An 18,910-nucleotide genomic window follows, 5' to 3' on the forward strand; every position below is an offset into this window, starting at 1 on the left:
AAATGTTTTCGAGGGCGAGAACATTCAACTTTCATTTTTATTCACTTCCATTTCACGCAATGGTAAAAATATGCTCGATTATAGACTAAAATCTTAATTTAGCATTTGATTTTCATGAACATGAAAAACATTTTCAGTATTTCTATAATAGTGTTATTAAAAAAACAAATATATCTTAAAATCAGTGTTTAAAACAAATATGTATTACATTCTTCAATTAAAATTCTTTGGAAACATTTACAGCTTTTTCAATAAAATGTATATCAATAAGAACTTGTGTCTTTCATGTTTTTACTGTTTCATTCTTATCAAAGACAAACAAAAATTTCTTGTGATAGCCTCTGCGTATTGGTTGTTGTCTCAAAACTTTGTCATACAACTTAAAAGACATTTTACCTATTCAACTGATAGTTTTCAATTAACAGACAAAATACCAATATTCTTAACAATGAACATGCTACTTCAGATGTATCTCTTTTCCCTACAAACAAACAGCCAATACATTTTGATTGTATGGTCCACTTCACTATCTTCTAAGTACATTACTTACACTATTCTACCAGTTGTTACATTATTGCTGCCAGTTTAAGCAGTCCATCCCTCAACACTTTCAGTGCTTTGATTTTACTTGCTTTACATCATAGGTTGCTAAAGCTGTTTCTGTACACTTTTTTGAAATTGCCCTAGAGTCGCCATATGGGATGAAAAAAATCAGTGTTTGGCCAATTTTACCATATAAATCGCATGCATCTGCCCTCGGTTCAGTTTTTTTCTGTAAACTAATGTAGCGAACTACGGGGAATACCATAACAATAATTCTTACAAGTCGCGGAAAATCGTCGCTAGAATATGGGCGTTAAAATATGTCATAGCATGTGACTCACCATGTGATTAGGTGAGGTATTTGGGCGAAATTGAGTTATTTTCATATTCAAAAAGCAAACTCCATTTTTTTTTATGAAATTCCATTTTTTGACTGAGAAACTGTAGCTTTCGTATACCAGGTATAACAACAAAAAGAGTTTCTTTAAAATGTTCTTTTTAATGATAATTAACATGCACACAAAACACATTAACATTTACATGTAGATCAAGTATTGTCCCAAGACACACTATTTAAAGCTGCACTCTCACAGATTGAACGTTCTGACAGCTTTTTTTATTTTTTATCTTGGAACTACCCAATTTTTGCGAAATTCAATGGAAACCAATTAAGTAACACTGCTGACAAAAATAAATTAGATCGCAGATTTTTAGATTTAAGCTCAAAAATTGATGTTTTGTGCATTTTCTTAAACCGTAAACATTCATTTTCGAACGGATATATGAAGATCTACGATCTGATTTTTGTCAGCAATTTTATATCATTGGTTTGGAAATACATACGCAAAAATTTGCTCTTTCCAAGACCAAAAATAAAAATTGTAAAAATGGTAAATCTGTGAGAGTACAGCTTTAAACTCTTATATAAAATCGTAACAATTGCTACCCTCTGTTGACAATGTAAATATGGTTGACATGGCAACGTTTTTTCAAATCATTTTATTTTTTGTCATTAATTATTTATACTATAATTTCATGTCCCTTAAGTTACAACATTCTTTCAAGCATCTCAATAATATACTATATAAAGGAATGAAGGAGACTTCAAACATGCTAATGATAAAATAGATCATTTAATATTTTCATTGTCAAGTTTGGAACAAGGCATTATTGTAGTGAAAGGCAAACTTTACCCCAATAAGATGGAAGCTTATTTAACTAAAAATAATAAGTTGACAACTATCATAATATCTATGAAGTTTGAAGTTTTAAATTAGATGATTTTTTGTCTTGTGTTGTTGTTTTGTTGATTAACTTCGTGGAAAGTTTTACACGTACGCCAATATACCCCACTCAGCCTTGAAGACACGGTGATTGAGTTTGAATATAACTGCGCAAATAGATTCATAAGCGGCAGTTCAATTAAAACTACGCAAATGATGAAGGTGAGAATACGAGTAAATCAATTTGTATGGCTTCTATGGATTATCTTGGCATACAATTCTGCCGTTAAAGGTTATTATTTTTTATACACAGAATTTTTAAAATACTGTTTGTTTTAGATGACTGCTAAATGTATAAATATATATATATACATATTTCCCTTAAATTTTATTACCTACTGAAATGATCAGGCAATAACATTTATGTTTGTTTTCTTGCTGGGTAAATGCCACTGGAATTTAAAGGATGAATATACCACACCCTTGAATTCCTTGCGTACTCAGAAAAAACTTCCGTTCAGGAATATCAATGGGATGCTTTTCGTAATAATATTAATTATACGGCTACGATTAATACTAATACTATTACTATTTCTTCTGCTACTGCTCCTGCTAATGCTGCTACTGCTGCAACAACAAATCAACATTTCGATTTATTTTATCATAATCCAGGGGAGGTTACAATCCTTATGAACGAGAATGATGTGCCTGCAGTCCTTCCGTATGATCTGCGGTTGCTGGAGGGTAGCCATCTCAAAGTGGAGTGTACCTCGAGTGCGGACACGAGCGACATCACCTGGGAGATCAGGCCGGATGCCGGAGACGCACAGACCGTCCACAACCGTTCCCTGGAAATACCGATAGTGCTTCCGCACGATGCCGGCACGTATACGTGTCATGCTACCGCCAACCCGAACTCCACCAGTGTAGAAAGCCTGGGGTTCACACTGGAGGTGCTGTATCTACATAGCCCCTTAATTTCCGGTATGACGGCCGTGTTTGAGGAGGAAGCGGTCCGCCTCGAATGTCGCGTTGACGCATTCCCCAAACCCGCATACCAGTGGAGGTAAGAAGGCTACACCTACATGTGATTTAAGACCTGTATGCGCGCTTCACTGAATGTTCTCGCGTGCTGTGTTCATACAGCATAACGTAAGAAAAATTATTTATATCTACATTTAAAATAATTATTCATTACGAATAAAATTTAGCAGTTTCCTTTGCAATTGAGTATTCATTATTAATAAAAAATGAAATCGATAATAATAAAAAATGAAATCGATAATAATTAAACGCTGGTATAAAATAATAACTGATATTTGTAAACGTCGTGCATCATTGGTTAAATGACGTCGCACTATTCCAATCAGTTCAATATTGGAATAAACAATGACGTCATGACTCATTGTGTGTTCTACAATATGAACGTCAAGTTTTATCGTAAAAAAGGACTAGGCGAATCTGTGTTTCCCTACATTTTCCGGACAGACCATGTTCGAGAGGCCATAACTTTGTCAAATCTCAACCTTACTCAGCAAAGTGGTCTTTACTTGTTTAGTGTTAGTTAGGCATACGTGTTAATATGTTTAATATTGTCGTAGCGGAATAAAACATGTTTTGTCTGGGAACAACTTGGGTGAAATAAGCGGGTAGTTGGTTCAACCAGTGACATATTTTATGCATCTCGGGTTAAAGAAGAAACAGTTTTCGGTAAAGGTGTACATGTTGTTAAAGAGTAATAGAAACTATTCAATTAAAGCCCATAACTGCTGAGGTTGGTTAGGTTTTGTCACAGTTATGGCCTCTTGAACATGTTTGTATTTTTGCAAATATAAGCCTGGGAATTATTTTTGCCTTTCGGTGATATAAACGTATGACCTGGAGGAAACTGATCTTGATGCGCAGGGTATGGAAGTATCCGATATGGGTGTGGGAGGTGTTTACATTCTACTAAACTTACGACTGTTGAAGTTATTAAACCTTTTCAATATCTTTCAGGACTGAAAACGGCATTCTACTCCAATCTTGACAAAGCTTGCAGGCGGTCCTGGTCGCCAGCGACATCTACCCTGTATCCGGCGGGTTCGCCATTGACTACAAGTGTGTAGTGTCCGCCACACTTTTACCCAGCTTTGGCCGGGCGCAGGGTGTCGAACAAAGCGCCATAAAGACAATTACCGTTTACAAACGCGTACGCATCGGAGGTTTCACTAACACCGGTCACTTCTATTCCATTGAAGAAGGCGGAAACGTGAATATAACGTGCCTGGCAACCGGAAGTCCACCTCCTTACTTCCGATGGGAGCTCGTGACTACTGGCGGGTTGGTTTCACAGGGGCAGAGCCTCGTCATCGATCACATAACAAAAGAGATGCAGGGAGAATACAGGTGCCATGCGCTCAACTCTATCCCGATGAACAACCGAAGTATCCTTGCAACAAACGCGTATGCGAGTGTGGCTATCGTTGTATACACGCCACTGAATGGCGTCACGGGTAGTATGGCACTTATTGAATCAACTAAGGGACCTGTAACAGCTACACCAACGAACCCCTCTCAAACTGACGCACGCTGTGTTTGGAATTGTTACGACCCTGCACCGATCATTGCCCTAGCCTCAATCGGATGGGTGTTGTTTTTGTCTGCCATCATAATACTTATTGTATGCTTTCTGCAGCTGTTTAGAAGGACGAACATGTCTGCTGAAGAAGTTTCCAAACAGACGCCTGGTGTCCTTAACGACAGCACATGTCTAACATCAATGCCGGAACATTCTTATTTGACCTTACGATCGCAAGAGGACTGTCAGCGCCAGCAAGTTGTAAACTTGAACCTGTAGGCCATCAAGAACCCAGGCGCGTCGGAAATCAGATATACAGGAAGTGCCCCGGGCGTCTCATACCTTAATTTACCCAGTGGTGTAAAAAGTATTTTCTTTATTAAATGCATTGTTATCACGTACATGTTGTTCACATGTGTGAAGTCCGCTTTGCTTTATTATATTCTAAATCCTTTTAAAACTAAATTTTAAACTCAGATATCACGATTATTATTATTCTAACAGCCTTATAAGGACCATCAGCCCTTATTTCGTATCGGATGAAATTAAATAAAATAAAAAATGACAAAAATATATTAGCTACAATAATAGTATAACTTATATTATTTTACTAGATATTTTATTAAAATATAAACAAATTTGTAAAAACTTACTAAAAAGCATTGCAAATGTTGACATTAATTTAAAATGAGTTAAGTTGCCTTAGACCTTAATGATTAAAACCAAAAACGCATATCTTTATTTGTCAAATGAGTTAAATAAGACAATGCATTGAAATAATAAAATAATAATGGCATCATCCTTTACTTTGCGCCTTTAAGTAAATGGGAAAACAATCAGTCGTGAAATAACTATATTAGAAATCAAATAAACGGATGAATAACTCTTCTTTTTATATAATTATTGATTTGTTGCTTGGAAAAAAAATCAACAACTATTTTTCAATAAATCTTTTGACATCATACCTTGTGACAATCTTTTCTACATCGCCATAACAATGCCCCCCCCCCCATTTTTATCGAAAATTCGTGGAATGGTTGTCCGACCTGTATAAGTTGCTAGGGTGAGAGCTTGTCTGTTTTCAGCATAATGCATGCTAACAATCCGTTCAAAACCGGTATATAGCACTTCAAACAAGTCCATCTAGGATTATTTCAGTTGAAATATTTGCTAGGGCCTGCGGGCTGGAGTTCAGGTGAAATTATTGTTAGGGCCTGCAGGTTGGAATTCGGTTAAAATTATTGCCAGAATCTGCAGGCTTGGATTCAGTTGAAAATATTGATAGGGCCTGCAGACTTGGATTCAGTTGAAATTATTGCTAGGGCGTGCAGACTGGGACCTAGTTGAACATATTGCTACGGCACGCAGGCTGGGATCGAGTTGAAATTATTGCTAGGGTCTGCAGACTTGTATTTAGTTGAAATTATTGCTGGGGCGTGCAGGCTGGGATTCAGTTGAAACTTTTGCTGAAGTGTACGATCTTAATTACGGTAAGATCTGACTCCCTGTCCTCATATTTAGTGTAAATGGTCCTAGATGGACTTTCTTAAATTGCTACGATTAGGACGTATTTTTGATCAGCCATTATGAGAATATTAGATTTACTGATAAGCTTTCACCCTAGCAACTGATACAGGTCGCACAACCATCGTTTGAATTCTCGATAATAATGTGTGTTTTTTTGTGGCAAAACATTGTTATTTCGATGTCAAAAACACAAGGTATGATGTCAAAAGATTTATTGAAAAATAGATGTTGATTCCTTTTCCAGCAACAGATCAACAATTATATAAAAAAACAAGAAGTGAATGTGATCTGTGATCGAAATACAATATAAAATGTATATGGCAAACATGGTTAAGCACGCATATAAACTACATGCAACTCGGGATATTAATAACGATGTATAACTATTGCCATACCTTCAAGTATTTAAGATGTATAGATGAATTCATCCTTTTAATAGATTTTCTAATATAGTACGTTCACGGCTGATGGTTATTCCATACACTTAAAGGCGCACAATGTAGGTTGAAGCCAATTCTTTTTTTTACTAGTTCAATACATTTTTTTTGATTAACTCATTTGTCTTTAATGATATTAAAACAAAGAAGCATATGACTTAGGTATAAATAAAAACAGCAAAATATTGGCGTTTTTATCATTTGGGAGTTTGTGGCTACGTAGCTATTATTTCCCAAAATCACATTTATAAAGGTAAATAGTTTTCATCTGTTCCTAAATAGTATGTTTTTTGTCTGTTTTTTATCACTCAAGACAAATATGTTTAACATATAAGTGCATTTCAATTTAAAAAAATGCATCAACCTTTATGGTGAGCCTTCAACATTGGTAACTGTGTTAAACTGTTAATATTCCCGTGTCTCTAAGCCATACAGTGCTGCCTGTACACTAGAATTTGTTTGATTAAAAATGTAAAGTTGATAGCAATAATTATAGAAATAAGAGCGCCCTAAGACTGTTCAGGCTGTTGTAGATGTTTGAAGCCCAAACTGAACAAAATACCAGCAAAAACATAACTTTATTATGTTGGAAATTCAGCACATATCTAGAATTAATCAAGTTATTTATTTAAATTTATACATTCAGTGTTTCAAGTGGTTGAATAGTTCCATTTAATTTGAGGTACCTTCATCTCTGCTATGGAAACACAATAATAGTTGGAATAATAATGACGATGATAATGAATAGAATTGTACATGCAATTTAAATCATTGCAAATTAATTTCAACATTTGCAATGCGTTTTATTCATATTTTATCAAATGTCTAAAATTTAAATATCCTTTTTTTTTGTCACTTTTTTTATTTGATTTAATTTTATCTGATATGAAATAAGGGCTGAGAATCTTTATGAGGTTGTTAGAATACTAATAATCTGAATATCTGAGATTGAAACTTAGTTTGAAAAAGATTGAGAATATGATAAAGCAAATAGAATTTCACCCATCCGTATTAAACAGTGTGTACTAACAATGCGTTCAGTAGAACAAATCCGCACATTTCACACCACTGAATTTTGTTATGAAACGCCCGAGGTCAGTCCTGTATATCCGACTTCCGACTCGCGTGGGTTCTTGGATAGGTCTGACTCTGAATTTAAGCCCAAATCTACGTCGATGGGCTCCATATAAGTCCCCGTTGTGGACAGGTTCAAGCTTACAACTTGCTGACCCTGACAGCCCTCTTGCGGTCGTAAGGTTATGGAAGAATTTTCATAGAAATGTGCATTGGTCATGGAAATTTGCTGCCGTTAGGGACACCAGGCGTCTGTTCGAAAACTTGTTTGGCAGACATATTCCTACTTCTAACCAACAGCAGTAAGCATGCAATAAGTGTTATGATGGCAGCCACAAACAACACCCATCCGATTGAGGCTAGGATAATGACCGGTACTGGGTCGTAATCATTGCAATCACAGTGTGCGTCTGTTTGAGAGGGGTTGCTTGGGGTAGCAGTTACAGGTCCCTTAGTTGATTCATTACATGCCGTACCGGCCGTGTCGCCATTCAGTGGCGTATAAACATCAATATCCACAACGGCATACGCGTTTGTTCCAAGAATACTTCCGTTGTTTAACGGGATAGAGTTGAACGCGCGGCACCTGTATTGTCCCTGCATCTCCTTTGTGATGTGCTCGATGACGAGGCTCTGCCCCTGTGCAACCGACTCGCCCGTAGTCCCCAGCTCCCATCGGAAGTAAGGAGGTGGACTTCCGGTTGCAAGGCACGTTATGTTCACGTTTCTGCCATCTTCAACGGAGTAGAAGCGACCGGTGTTGCTAAATCCTTTTGTACGTACACGTTTGTAAACAGTCATTGTCCACATCGCGACCTGCTCGACCCCCTGCGCCTGGCCAAAACTGGGCACCAGTGTGGCGGACACTACACACTTGTAGTCAATGGCGAACCCGCCGGATACAGGGTAGATGTCGCTGGCGACCGGAACCGCCTGCAGGCTTTGTCTAGTTTGGAGTAGAATGCCATTTTCACTCCTGAAAAATGTTGATAAGTTTTTATAACTTCAACATCAGTTGTTAGTTTTATAAAGTGTAAACACCTCCTACAACCGTATCGTTTACTCCCAAATGCTACGTATTAAGGTAATATTTTTGCAGGTCATACGTTTATATCTCATTCCCGTTTTAATGATATAGATTTATTTGAATAAAGTACTTAGTTGTTTATATTCTATTTAATTCATAAGAAAAAAACGTGACACTGTAACGTGCGCCGTCAAACAAACAAACACCAGTTAGCCGAGCTTTCTGGCGTAATGAAACAAACACCAACTGATCCCTTCAGGGAAAAGCATGCTCGACTCTGAACGGGTCCACTGGTCTTTATATACACTAACTTCTCTATTCTCACAGATCCCGGGCTTTGCTAATTTGCATATTACCAACCAAGTTTACATCCGGTATGAACGTACTTCCGTTTTAACGGAACGTTATTATGAACGCACATCCGCCGCCTACAGCGGACCGTTACACTAATCCACCGCCTACAGCGGACCGTTACAACACTACCTGAAGATATTATGAACAAACGTTCTTAAAACATTCTTCAGATTCTGCATCTAAACAGGAAATGATGTCATTAACAAACTACAAACCGGTTTTTACGTCATTGTTTATTAAAAGAATGCGAATTTTGTTTATGTTGTGATCCTCACTGGAAATCAACTCTGTATTCATTATACGTATAAACAGATCGGTATATATACGTTGTTTTAATTTCTTCCTGGTACTACATTTCTGCCATACGTGTATTGCGAGAATTGGTATTGCTTAGTCAGTTTGTGATATTCGGCTCATCAGAGCTGGTGAAACAGGTACTACAATGAGGTAGGTCTTTTTTGCTATTTTTTTTCCGGAAAAATCAAGTGATTAAAAGAATCCGGGACTCGTCATCATATAAAACATAGTATATTAGTCAACTCGTCCAGGAAATCTGTCAACCTAAGCTCATCAAAGGGTCGCTACTAACAAATGCCATGAACTCCTGTTGATGGCAAAAAGCAGGGAGTTTTTATGATGACTTCGAACTTAAACATACAAACGAACGTACAACTGGTGTCGCTGCACCTACATGTACCTTTAGAGCATTTTTTAACGGAAAACTTTACAGAAATGAGAATTTTACGAAAAATAGTAAAAATTGCTGCGTGGTTCACATTCTGAAATATCACTCACTTTAGTAATATATATTAGTAGTATAACTAAAGAGCACAGGGGCAGGGTGCACACACCAATAGTAACCCTCAACCCCCTGCTCAATTACCAAAAGGCAAACATATTCCCAAGCTTATATTTGCCAAAAAATACACAGGTTAAAGAGGTAATAAGATATCAATTATGGGCTTTAATTGAATAGATACTATCACTATTCAAGAAGATGTACACCTTTACCGAAAACTGTTGCTTTTTTAGCCTGAGATACATAAAGCATGCCACTGGTCGAACCAACTACCCGCGATTTTCATCCAAGTTTTCCAGACAAAAAATGTTGCATCCCGCTACGACAATATTATATCAACACTAACAAACACCAAACAGGTAAAGTCTACTATTGTTGAGTAAGGTTGAGATTCGACAAAGTTATGGCCTCTTGAACATGGTCTGTTCGGAAAATATAGGCAGTTCACCTAGTCCTTTGTTAAGATAAAACTTTTCATATTGTTGAACACGCAATGAGTTATGACGTCATTGTTTATTCCAATATTGAACTGATTGGAATAGTGCGACGTCATTAAACCTTTTGATAAACGACATTACGGCCCGGTTGTTCAAAACTCTCGTTAAATTACTTACGCTTATGCTGACATGTTAGCGTTAACCGTTAGCGTTAACGTTAACTAACGCCATCAGCGTTATCCTGTTGTTCAAAAATCTATAGGCGTAAGCGTTAGCTAACACTGATGTAACGCTTACGTGTTGGCGTTAACACCAGCGTTAAGCTCACTTCCTGTTTGTATTTCCATAATCCTTTACAATTTCTGTGGTCTGATGCGGCGAAATTACAATTAAACTTACCCTGTCCACTTGAAGGGTAAATCCACTTAAAATGTTAAACTTGTATAACTAAGTCACAGGCAGTGGTGTATTTCATTATTCATTTCATCACTTTGCTATTTTTTAGTCAATATTAAATGAATAATGATATAAAAATTAAGGATGCGTTTTGTTTTGTGAACCAACCGTTATACGTAAAGGCATATATAACATGATATATATACACTGGTATATCTATATATATTACCAAAATTCTACAACTGCTTCTAAAAATCCGTTGTTTTTTTCATGAATGTCAAGGCCATGTTTTAACCACAACGAAAAAAAATGGGGAAAAAATGATTTGAGGTTACATTACACTAAATATTCATGTTGACTGAACTACTTGCCCTTAACTAGGATATCAGTTCAGCTTTTTTAATACCGTCCTATTATTGATTTTTTTTATATTACTAGTATAAGAATCTAGTTAACTTTGCATTGACTTATCAAATGTAAAGTGGATTAATGCTTTAATTTAATCTGCATGATAAGTATAAACACTTAAATGGTGTTCGATTAAATAGACCAAACAGGGGATATACAGTGCTTTAAGACCAAACTTGTGCACCCATGTGCAATATTTATACCACAAAGGGCAGCTTAAAAAACTTAATTTGTAAAATATGTCAACATTGGAGCAAAAACATGCTTTACATATATAAACAGAACATGATATAAAAAATGGGGATCACAACAGAAATGGAAAATATTAGGCTTTATTAAACAGGTATGGGGAGTTTTAACTGGAACCTCCTCAAATATAATTTTGCAATACTTTCATGTTGCATTTTCACAATTATGTTGTTCAAAACTGGTGATTCTAATGCAATATTCATGCTTATTTGTATTTTGATAAGATAAACTGTTAACCTGTTAATTGAAGTGAAACAGGTTGATCCATAAAAGGGGCGATTTATTAGTGGGGTGAAGCGTCCGACCGTTTCTAATTTACCGACTTATCTGTGTCGTAATTTCAAGCGTTCGGATGATGTAAACAGTGGAAGAAAATATTTTTTAATTAGATAAATTGGATTTAAAACTGTTCTTGTAGTGGCTTCCTCTATGGAAATAGGAAAGTGAGTGGTCTACCACACTTGTCACATTGACAGTGCATTTGTGGAAGCCCAATCTGTCATCATGGAGATATTTCACCTCAGGGTCATTTATGCAGGTAAATATTCTGCAATTATTTGGTAACCATAATCATTTCATAGCCTGTTTACAATTACTGATTCAGTTTGGTACTGTAAATAAATGTGTAAGTAACATAGTAACAGGTACCTAAAAACACTGCGCTTATTGTATCAAATGTGCGACAGGTGGTTGGTGATTTAACTTGCAGTGACCAGTCAGAGGATAGTATCAAATGTCAGGGACAGTATGGTCGACATATCTAATCAATTCACCTCAGAACCACACTTGCTCGCTCCCGTGCTGACACCGCTCTGACCAATAAGTCTTACGTTGAAAGTCTTCAGCAAGCAGCTGTACAATTAATTCATTGATATCAAAACAGTAGCGGCATCGCATTTCTAAGTCAACACTTTCATGTGGATCGAAAGAAATAATTTAATACTCTCTTTTCTTCTGTTGTTGAGAAAAGCACCAACTGTGTCAGCCATTTTTAACGTTGACAGACTATTTAACGTTGACTCTAACGTTGGTCCAGACCAACGTTAGAAGTGTCGTTAAGTTAGCGCCTACTTTATCGCCGTCAGCGTAAGTGTTAAGTTTGAACAACTCATTTTTGTCAACGTTAAAGTTAACGTTAATTTTAACGTTGACAGTGTAACATTTAACGATTATAGTTAACGTTAAATCCTTAACGAGAGTTTTGAACAACCGGGCCTACAAGTATCAGTTATTCTTTTATAACAACGAATATTTTCGATTTCATTTTTTAAAGAATAAATACTTACTAACAGAAGATACTGCTAATTTGCAATCGTAATGAACAATTATTTTAAATGTAAATATAATAATCTTTTTTGCGATTAAGCTGAAAGATAATTTCATTAATCATATGTAGGTGTAGCCATCTTACCTCCACTGGTATGCGGGTTGGGGGGAGGCGTCCACTTGGCATTCGAGGCGGACCGCTTCCTCCTCGAACACAGCCGTCATACCGGAAATGACGGGCCTGTGTAGATACAATACCTCCATTGTGAACCCCAGGCTTTCTACACTGGTCGAGTTCATGTAGGCGGTAACATGGCACGTATACGTGCCGGCGTCGTGCAGACGCACTTCCGGTATTCCCAGGGAACGGTTGTGGACGGTCTGTGCGTCTGCAGCACCCGGCCTGATCTCCCAGGTGATGTCGCTCGTGGCCGCACTCGAGGTACAATCCACTTCCAGGGGGCTGCCTTCCAGCAACCGCACCTCGTAGGGAAGGACTGCAGACACATCATTCCCGTTCACAAGGATTGTTACCTCCCCTGTGTTATGATAAAATAATACAAAACGTTTTTTTGTAGTAGTAGCAGCAGCAGTAGCAGTAGCAGTTACAGCAGTAGTAGTAGCAGCAACAGCAGTAGTAGTGGTAGTAGTAGAAGAAGTAGTAGTAGTAGTAGTAGTAGTAGTAGTAGTAGTAGTAGTAGTAGTAGTAGTAGTAGTAGTAGTAGTAGTAGTAGTAGTAGTAGTAGTAGTAGTTGTAGTAGTAGTAGTAGTAGTGGTGGTGGTGGTGGTGGTAGTGGTGGTGGTGGTGGTAGTAGTAGTAGTAGTAGTAATCGTCGTATCATTAATATTATTAATACGAAAAGTATCTCACTGATAGTCCTGAAGTTTGTTTTGAGTTCGCAAGAAATAAACGTGTGTGGTCTATTCTTTAAATTCCACTGAGTTTCCAGTGCCATTCACTCAGCAAGAGAACAAAAATAAATGTTATTGCCTAATTATTTTGGTATGTAACAAAATTTAAGATATTTATATAAATAAATTTAACAGTCATGTAGAACAAACAGTTTTTTAAATAAATCAGTGAATAAATATACTAACCTTTAACGGCAGATTTGTATGCCAAGATAATCCATAGAAGCCACACAAAATGATTTACTCGTATTTTCACCTTCATCATATGTATAGTTTTAATTGAACTGCCACCTATGAATCTATATGCGCAGTAATATTCATACTCACCCACCGTGTCTTAAAGCAAGGCTAAGTGGAGTTACATCGGCGTACGTGTGAAACTGTCAAAAAAGTTAAACAACAAAACAAGACAAAAATATGGCCTTTGATAATTTATTCTAAATACCCAATATAGGCAATGCAAGTGTTTACGGTAAACTAGAAATATTCCTGTTTACGTTATAGATTAATTGGAGATCTTGAAAATTAAACGACTAAACTTAGCATACATACCGTGATTACTAGATAGATATATCGATCGATAGCTAAGCAGGTATACCAAAAGGCAGACTGCCAAACACATGATCATAGTTTTGATAAAGTAGAAAAAACAACTTTCTGCAAAGTCGACCAGTGCCGGTAAGTTTTCATTTTTTTTAATGTTCAGTCATTATATTGTGACAAATTATAACGCCCATCTTCTAGGGATCATTTTCCTCGACATGTAGGAATAATTGTTACAGCAGTACTCCCCGTTGTTTTCTATATTAATTTGCAGAAGAAAATGAATCGAGAGCATATGCTTGAGATTTTTATGGTAAAATTGGCGAACCGATGATTTTTCATCTCATATGTCGACTCTAGGGCAGTTAATAAATACTAATTCAAAAAACATGTCGACATGATTTAAAAAAAAACACCTTCAGAAATCGTTTAAGAAGCCTAAGATGCAAAACATGTATAATCAAAACACTGAAATTGCTGTGGGACGGTACTGCTTAAAACAAGAATGAAACAACTGGAAGAAAAAAATGTAAATAATGTGCTATAATGATCGTGAAGTGGACCTTACATACAAATTTTCTTGGCTCTTTGTTCTGTAGAAAAATCCTATTTGTTTCATTTCGTCCTGGGCTGTAAACTACGAAAATATTTTTCTGAAATCAATTTCATTACTGTTACTGAATCCCTTGAACATGTTTATCTGGAAGTTGAAAAGTCTGTTGCGAGTATTGTTATTTACATTGATTGTTAATTCAAATGTTATTTCTAGGCACCAGTAATAGGGAATGTTTTCTTAACAGCCATCAAACAGACTTTTTATAAAATAAAATTCACGAAGTAAAAGTATCGCACTTAAATATCCTTGTCGAGAAAGGGTACAACATTTATTTAACAGTAGAATAAATAACTACAAAGGAGATTATTATTGATAAAATTTCACTTTAAAGAGCATGCTTGTCTTCATCTGAAAAATAAGGCAATGGTACAGACAAGAACTAATGTTTTCATAACATAATATCCGGGTACATATTATGTGTTAATGGAGAAAGTTGGTGTCATGCCAGGCTGTTTAGTTATATTTTGACAATATTGGTGACGTCAGAATTGTTTGATTTAATATGAAAGTGAACCATTCCTTGTGCCGTCAGTTGATCAACTTTTGTCAAGCTAGGACAACAAAGCAAAGCAGTTCTATGGAACCGTCAGTATTGTGTCATCAGCCAACAGAAACTCCACCATGCTATCTACTAGCTGACATCAATAACCTCGATGCTCTCTTGATATCTTATGCAAGGAGCTTAGATTTTATGCAAATGTTCACTATTAATATATTTAAACCTTGAATACTTCAATAGGCCTATTAAGTTACTAATTTTAACAATAAAATAGAAATACATTTCAAGTTACATAATATGTGTTAATGAAGAAAGTTGGTGTCATGCCAAGCTGTTAAGTTATACTTTGGCAATAATGGTGACGTCAGAATTGTTTGATTTATTATGAAAGTGAACACTCCCTTGTACCATCAGTTGATCAACTTTTGTCAAGCTAGGACAACAAAGCAAAGCAGTTCTATGGAGACTGTCAGCATTGTGTAATCAGCCAACAGAAACTCAACCATGCTATCCTACTAGCTGACGTCATTAACCTCGATGCTAATTCAGTTCTTTGGAGACCGTCAGCATTGTGTCATCAGCCAACAGAAACTTCACGATGCTATCATCCTATCTCAATAACCTCGATGCTCTCTTGATATCTAATGCAAGGAGCTTAGATTTTCTGCAAATGTTCACTATTAATAAATTTAAACCTAGAATACTTCAATAGGCCTATTAAGTGTCTATTTTTAACAATTAAATAGAAATATATTTTAAGTTATATATAGACAATATTTTCTGGTAATGTGTTTACATAGTTTTAAGAGAAAATGTATTATTATTTGTTGACAAGTTTATATATCATCTAGATCTATATAAATTAAAAAAAAATGGACAAACATGTAATTGAATGGTAATTGAAACAGCATTGATGCTTGTTGTTATATTTATGACCTAGCAGAGACAAACTGATGGATATAGCAGATACAATATTGTAACTCTCACACTATTGAGCGGCTAGGCTTAAATAAACTGTTTAGTGGATCTTTTTGTAGCGGATGCGGATGTTTTGTAGGTGTTGGCAACGACATCAGTAATCCACATCATCAGGAAAATTATCCCGGTCACACATCACTCTCCTTCGCACGAAGCTTAAGCGTGATTTTGCTTGTCCGACTGAAGGGTAATTACATGAAGGTCATATTCTTTTTGCGTACCATGACAGTATGAGCTGAGCTTCTTCCTACATTTAAAGACAGGAATGAAATGCAAAATAACCCGTCTAATTTACATTTACTGTACAGAAATAAAATAAACTACATGTGTACATGCAAGCAGTATAAGAATGTTAAGTGATATGCATGTAATGTACGCTGCTTGCTAGGGTTAAAGGCACTCTGATATAGACAAGTTGGTATTTAGATGGGTTTTTTTCATTCGTATAATTCAAATAGGTAATTTGAAGGTTAATGCATTTTGAGAAATGTATGGTATATGAAAGATTCAATACCTGGATGATTTTGCCAGAAACTGACGTCATTTTTTTCAGATTGAACAATGGCCTGCCAAAGGTGCAGGTGCTGTTCAGGCACAACAAACAGTAAGCTGTAGTTTTTGAAGTGTTTTTGAGAATGGGGAATCTATGTCCTCAGTTTGCCAAGATGATATAATTGCATTCACTGAAAGTAATCTTGGCTCCTGTCATATACCACGTTCCCACAGGCGACAACTTGGACTTTCAGAAGATTAGGGTTTGGCACACCTGATGTTTTTTTCAAAGGCTTCTTTGATGGTGGTCATCTGCAAATAGATTTGTTACGTTTTGAAATGATGCTGTTTATCAAATATTAATTACAAATGATCAGCACAATGAATTTTTTATATCAAAATTGAAGAATGTAAGGTTCATATGTAGTACATCATACTATCATTATCTTCCCTTTACTGCTTATTCATGAATCAATAAGGTATTAATTTTACAGTCAGAACAGTTCTTATACATGTACATAATGTTATAAAATTTTGTACAAGACCTAGTCCTTTACCAAGTTACTAGTTTTCAAGCCGGGAAAAATATAAACAAGTGCTTTATCTACCGTTATCATTGAATTTGATGCAAACTGACATTAAACCCTGTTTTGTACAACTATCCATTTTGATCAGGTTAACATATCATATGCCACTCTTCCCTAGTCATGCCAAAATCGGATATGTTCATGTTCATTATATAGAACAAAGAGCATTTCAATAATAATGTGGATGACATTGCAAGCATTAAATAGACTTCTGAAAATGGTATTATCAAAAACTTATTAAGTTATTATATAAGTCATCATTGCGGTCTTGGTGAACATTTTCTCTGCGGGTGGATCAGGCTTATTAAGAAAAGTAGATTTATTCCCCTTACGTCTACTTAAGGCTACAATGTGTAATCAAATGAAAATGAGACTGTTTTATATAGCATGTACACGTGCATAATTCAAAATGTATACATGCATATATATTATGTAAAGCTGGGAGGAAAAGTGGGCCCTGTGTGTAGTAGCTTGAACCCATGACCACCCGAACACTAGCACGGCGCTCTAACCAACTGAGCTAATCGGAGCTGGTTCTTGCTCCCACACACTACACTTCTACCCCCCCCCCCCCCCCATTTAGACCTAAATCGCGATTGATACAAATCATGCTACAATTAGAAGTCAACTGCGGTTACCGGCTTAAGCGTATGAGACATTGATATGCCTTATTTAATACAACACTATACATCATGCTCAATATATTTACTTTAATATATTTCATTCTCATTCAGCATTCTAAATTGAATACATTCATTCTCTTTAGGTGTCCGTATTTTTTTAAAACTTTATAATATTTAAATACAGGTAAACCGCGTATGGCCCGCGAAAGAAGGTACACTGTGAGCAATGTGACTCCGGCATATGCGACATAAATGGTCAGGGGTTTCAAGAACGATGCTACATTCAGGACAATCTAGACTTCCACGCAAGACGCCAAACGAAAGGAAGGTCTACAGCTTTGTGATGCTGTCTTAGCACAGGCGGAACTATTAACAAAAACTTGAGTTCTTTCGCGTGAAAATGAAGTTGATGCTATTAAGATTTTAAGTGCCATAATTCGGTTTTGTCTCATTTTTTTCCCTTTTTATCTCATTTTGTTGAATATGCTTACAGGTAAGGCATGTTTCTAAACTATTAAATCTGAATAATCAAATCCTGGTACCAGTAAACTGTTTTTGATTTGTAGCTTCAACATAGATGTTTCATGTTTGCATTCAAATTATACAGAATGTAACATGCCAGTGTCCACATCGGTTTCGTTTTGAATATGTGAGATAAACAAAGTAACTGTTTCTGCAATTTGGAAATGATCAATCGTCATGAAGCTTTCAAGATGTTTTATTTTGGTAATTGACGGGTGTTAGTCTTCAAAATTTAGATGAATATTCCTTAAAGTGGAAGTTGCTGGTTCATTTATACACATTTTCTCTAGATATTATGATGGAGGAAAACACGCGGTTGTACGCATGTGTAAAACAAGCAATATCTTACCAAAATAAAGTGCATGGCTCGACTTATTCGAGATTTGCTAAGTTACGCTCAAGTTTTTGAACTTGTATAAAGAAAACGAAATAGGATTACAGTAAAATACTAATACTGGACTTGGGTCAGCATTACTGGTCAAAAATAAGAAAAGAAAATCAAGTTAAACAACGAACTAGTTAAGAACTTTAATGAAAACGCAATCAAACGACCGGATTCGATTGTTTAAGTTATTATGGGTTATTGTCACCACCTCCAATTATTTCAGTTTGCAGCATCTTTGAATAGTACAGTGGAAACTCACTAAACCGGACAAGATCCGGACTGGGCAAACTTTCCGGTTTAGTGAGGATTCCGGTTTAGTGCGGATTTGATGTACGGAGTAAGTTTACTCAAAATATTAACTGAGTTAACCTTTAAAGGCTTTTGTCCTCTATGGACAGTTCAATTCTCCGACGTTCAGACGGAGATTGAGACATGATTAAAGCACTTGCAAAA

General features: G+C 36.2%; 2 protein-coding genes and 1 long non-coding RNA gene across 4 annotated transcripts; 2 read left to right on the plus strand and 1 right to left on the minus strand.

Moving 5' to 3' along the window:
* Window positions 1-1,304: 1,304 nt before the first annotated feature.
* LOC128212368 (palladin-like) lies at window positions 1,305-10,598 on the plus strand. Of its 2 annotated transcripts, none has more exons than XM_052917792.1 (3): window positions 1,305-2,058; window positions 2,439-2,832; window positions 8,719-10,598. In XM_052917792.1, exons 1-3 carry the CDS (start codon window positions 1,980-1,982, stop codon window positions 8,786-8,788), a joined length of 543 nt encoding a protein of 180 aa, XP_052773752.1. In that variant the 5' UTR covers window positions 1,305-1,979; the 3' UTR covers window positions 8,789-10,598. The 2 variants fall into 2 exon arrangements, with proteins under 2 accessions (XP_052773752.1, XP_052773753.1); XM_052917793.1 differs by lacking the exon at window positions 8,719-10,598 and adding an exon at window positions 3,765-5,171.
* LOC128212367 (hemicentin-2-like) lies at window positions 6,049-13,533 on the minus strand. The gene is made up of 3 exons (XM_052917790.1): window positions 13,399-13,533; window positions 12,446-12,839; window positions 6,049-8,340 (listed from the first exon to the last, which is right to left on the minus strand). Exons 1-3 carry the CDS (start codon window positions 13,475-13,477, stop codon window positions 7,581-7,583), a joined length of 1,233 nt encoding a protein of 410 aa, XP_052773750.1. The 5' UTR covers window positions 13,478-13,533; the 3' UTR covers window positions 6,049-7,580.
* A 2,373-nt stretch (window positions 13,534-15,906) lies between these two features.
* LOC128211268 (uncharacterized) lies at window positions 15,907-17,887 on the plus strand. Its single transcript, XR_008257252.1, has 3 exons — window positions 15,907-16,035; window positions 16,402-16,452; window positions 17,735-17,887. It is a non-coding gene; the product is annotated as an uncharacterized LOC128211268 (long non-coding RNA).
* The last annotated feature ends 1,023 nt before the right edge of the window (window positions 17,888-18,910 follow it).

The sequence above is a fragment of the Mya arenaria genome, chromosome 12, assembly GCF_026914265.1.
Source record: "Mya arenaria isolate MELC-2E11 chromosome 12, ASM2691426v1".
Lineage (NCBI taxonomy): Eukaryota > Metazoa > Mollusca > Bivalvia > Myida > Myidae > Mya > Mya arenaria.

Coding starts and splice junctions, on each gene's coding strand:
- LOC128212367 (XM_052917790.1), bottom strand. CDS start 13,477: ATGATGAAGGTGAAAATACGAGTAAATCATTTTGTGTGGCTTCTATGG. Junction 12,840..13,398: donor ATACAAATCTGCCGTTAAAG/GTTAGTATATTT, acceptor ATCATAACACAG/GGGAGGTAACAATCCTTGTG. Junction 8,341..12,445: donor CAACCCGCATACCAGTGGAG/GTAAGATGGCTA, acceptor AACATTTTTCAG/GAGTGAAAATGGCATTCTAC.
- LOC128212368 (XM_052917792.1), top strand. CDS start 1,980: ATGATGAAGGTGAGAATACGAGTAAATCAATTTGTATGGCTTCTATGG. Junction 2,059..2,438: donor ATACAATTCTGCCGTTAAAG/GTTATTATTTTT, acceptor ATCATAATCCAG/GGGAGGTTACAATCCTTATG. Junction 2,833..8,718: donor AAACCCGCATACCAGTGGAG/GTAAGAAGGCTA, acceptor CTATTCTCACAG/ATCCCGGGCTTTGCTAATTT.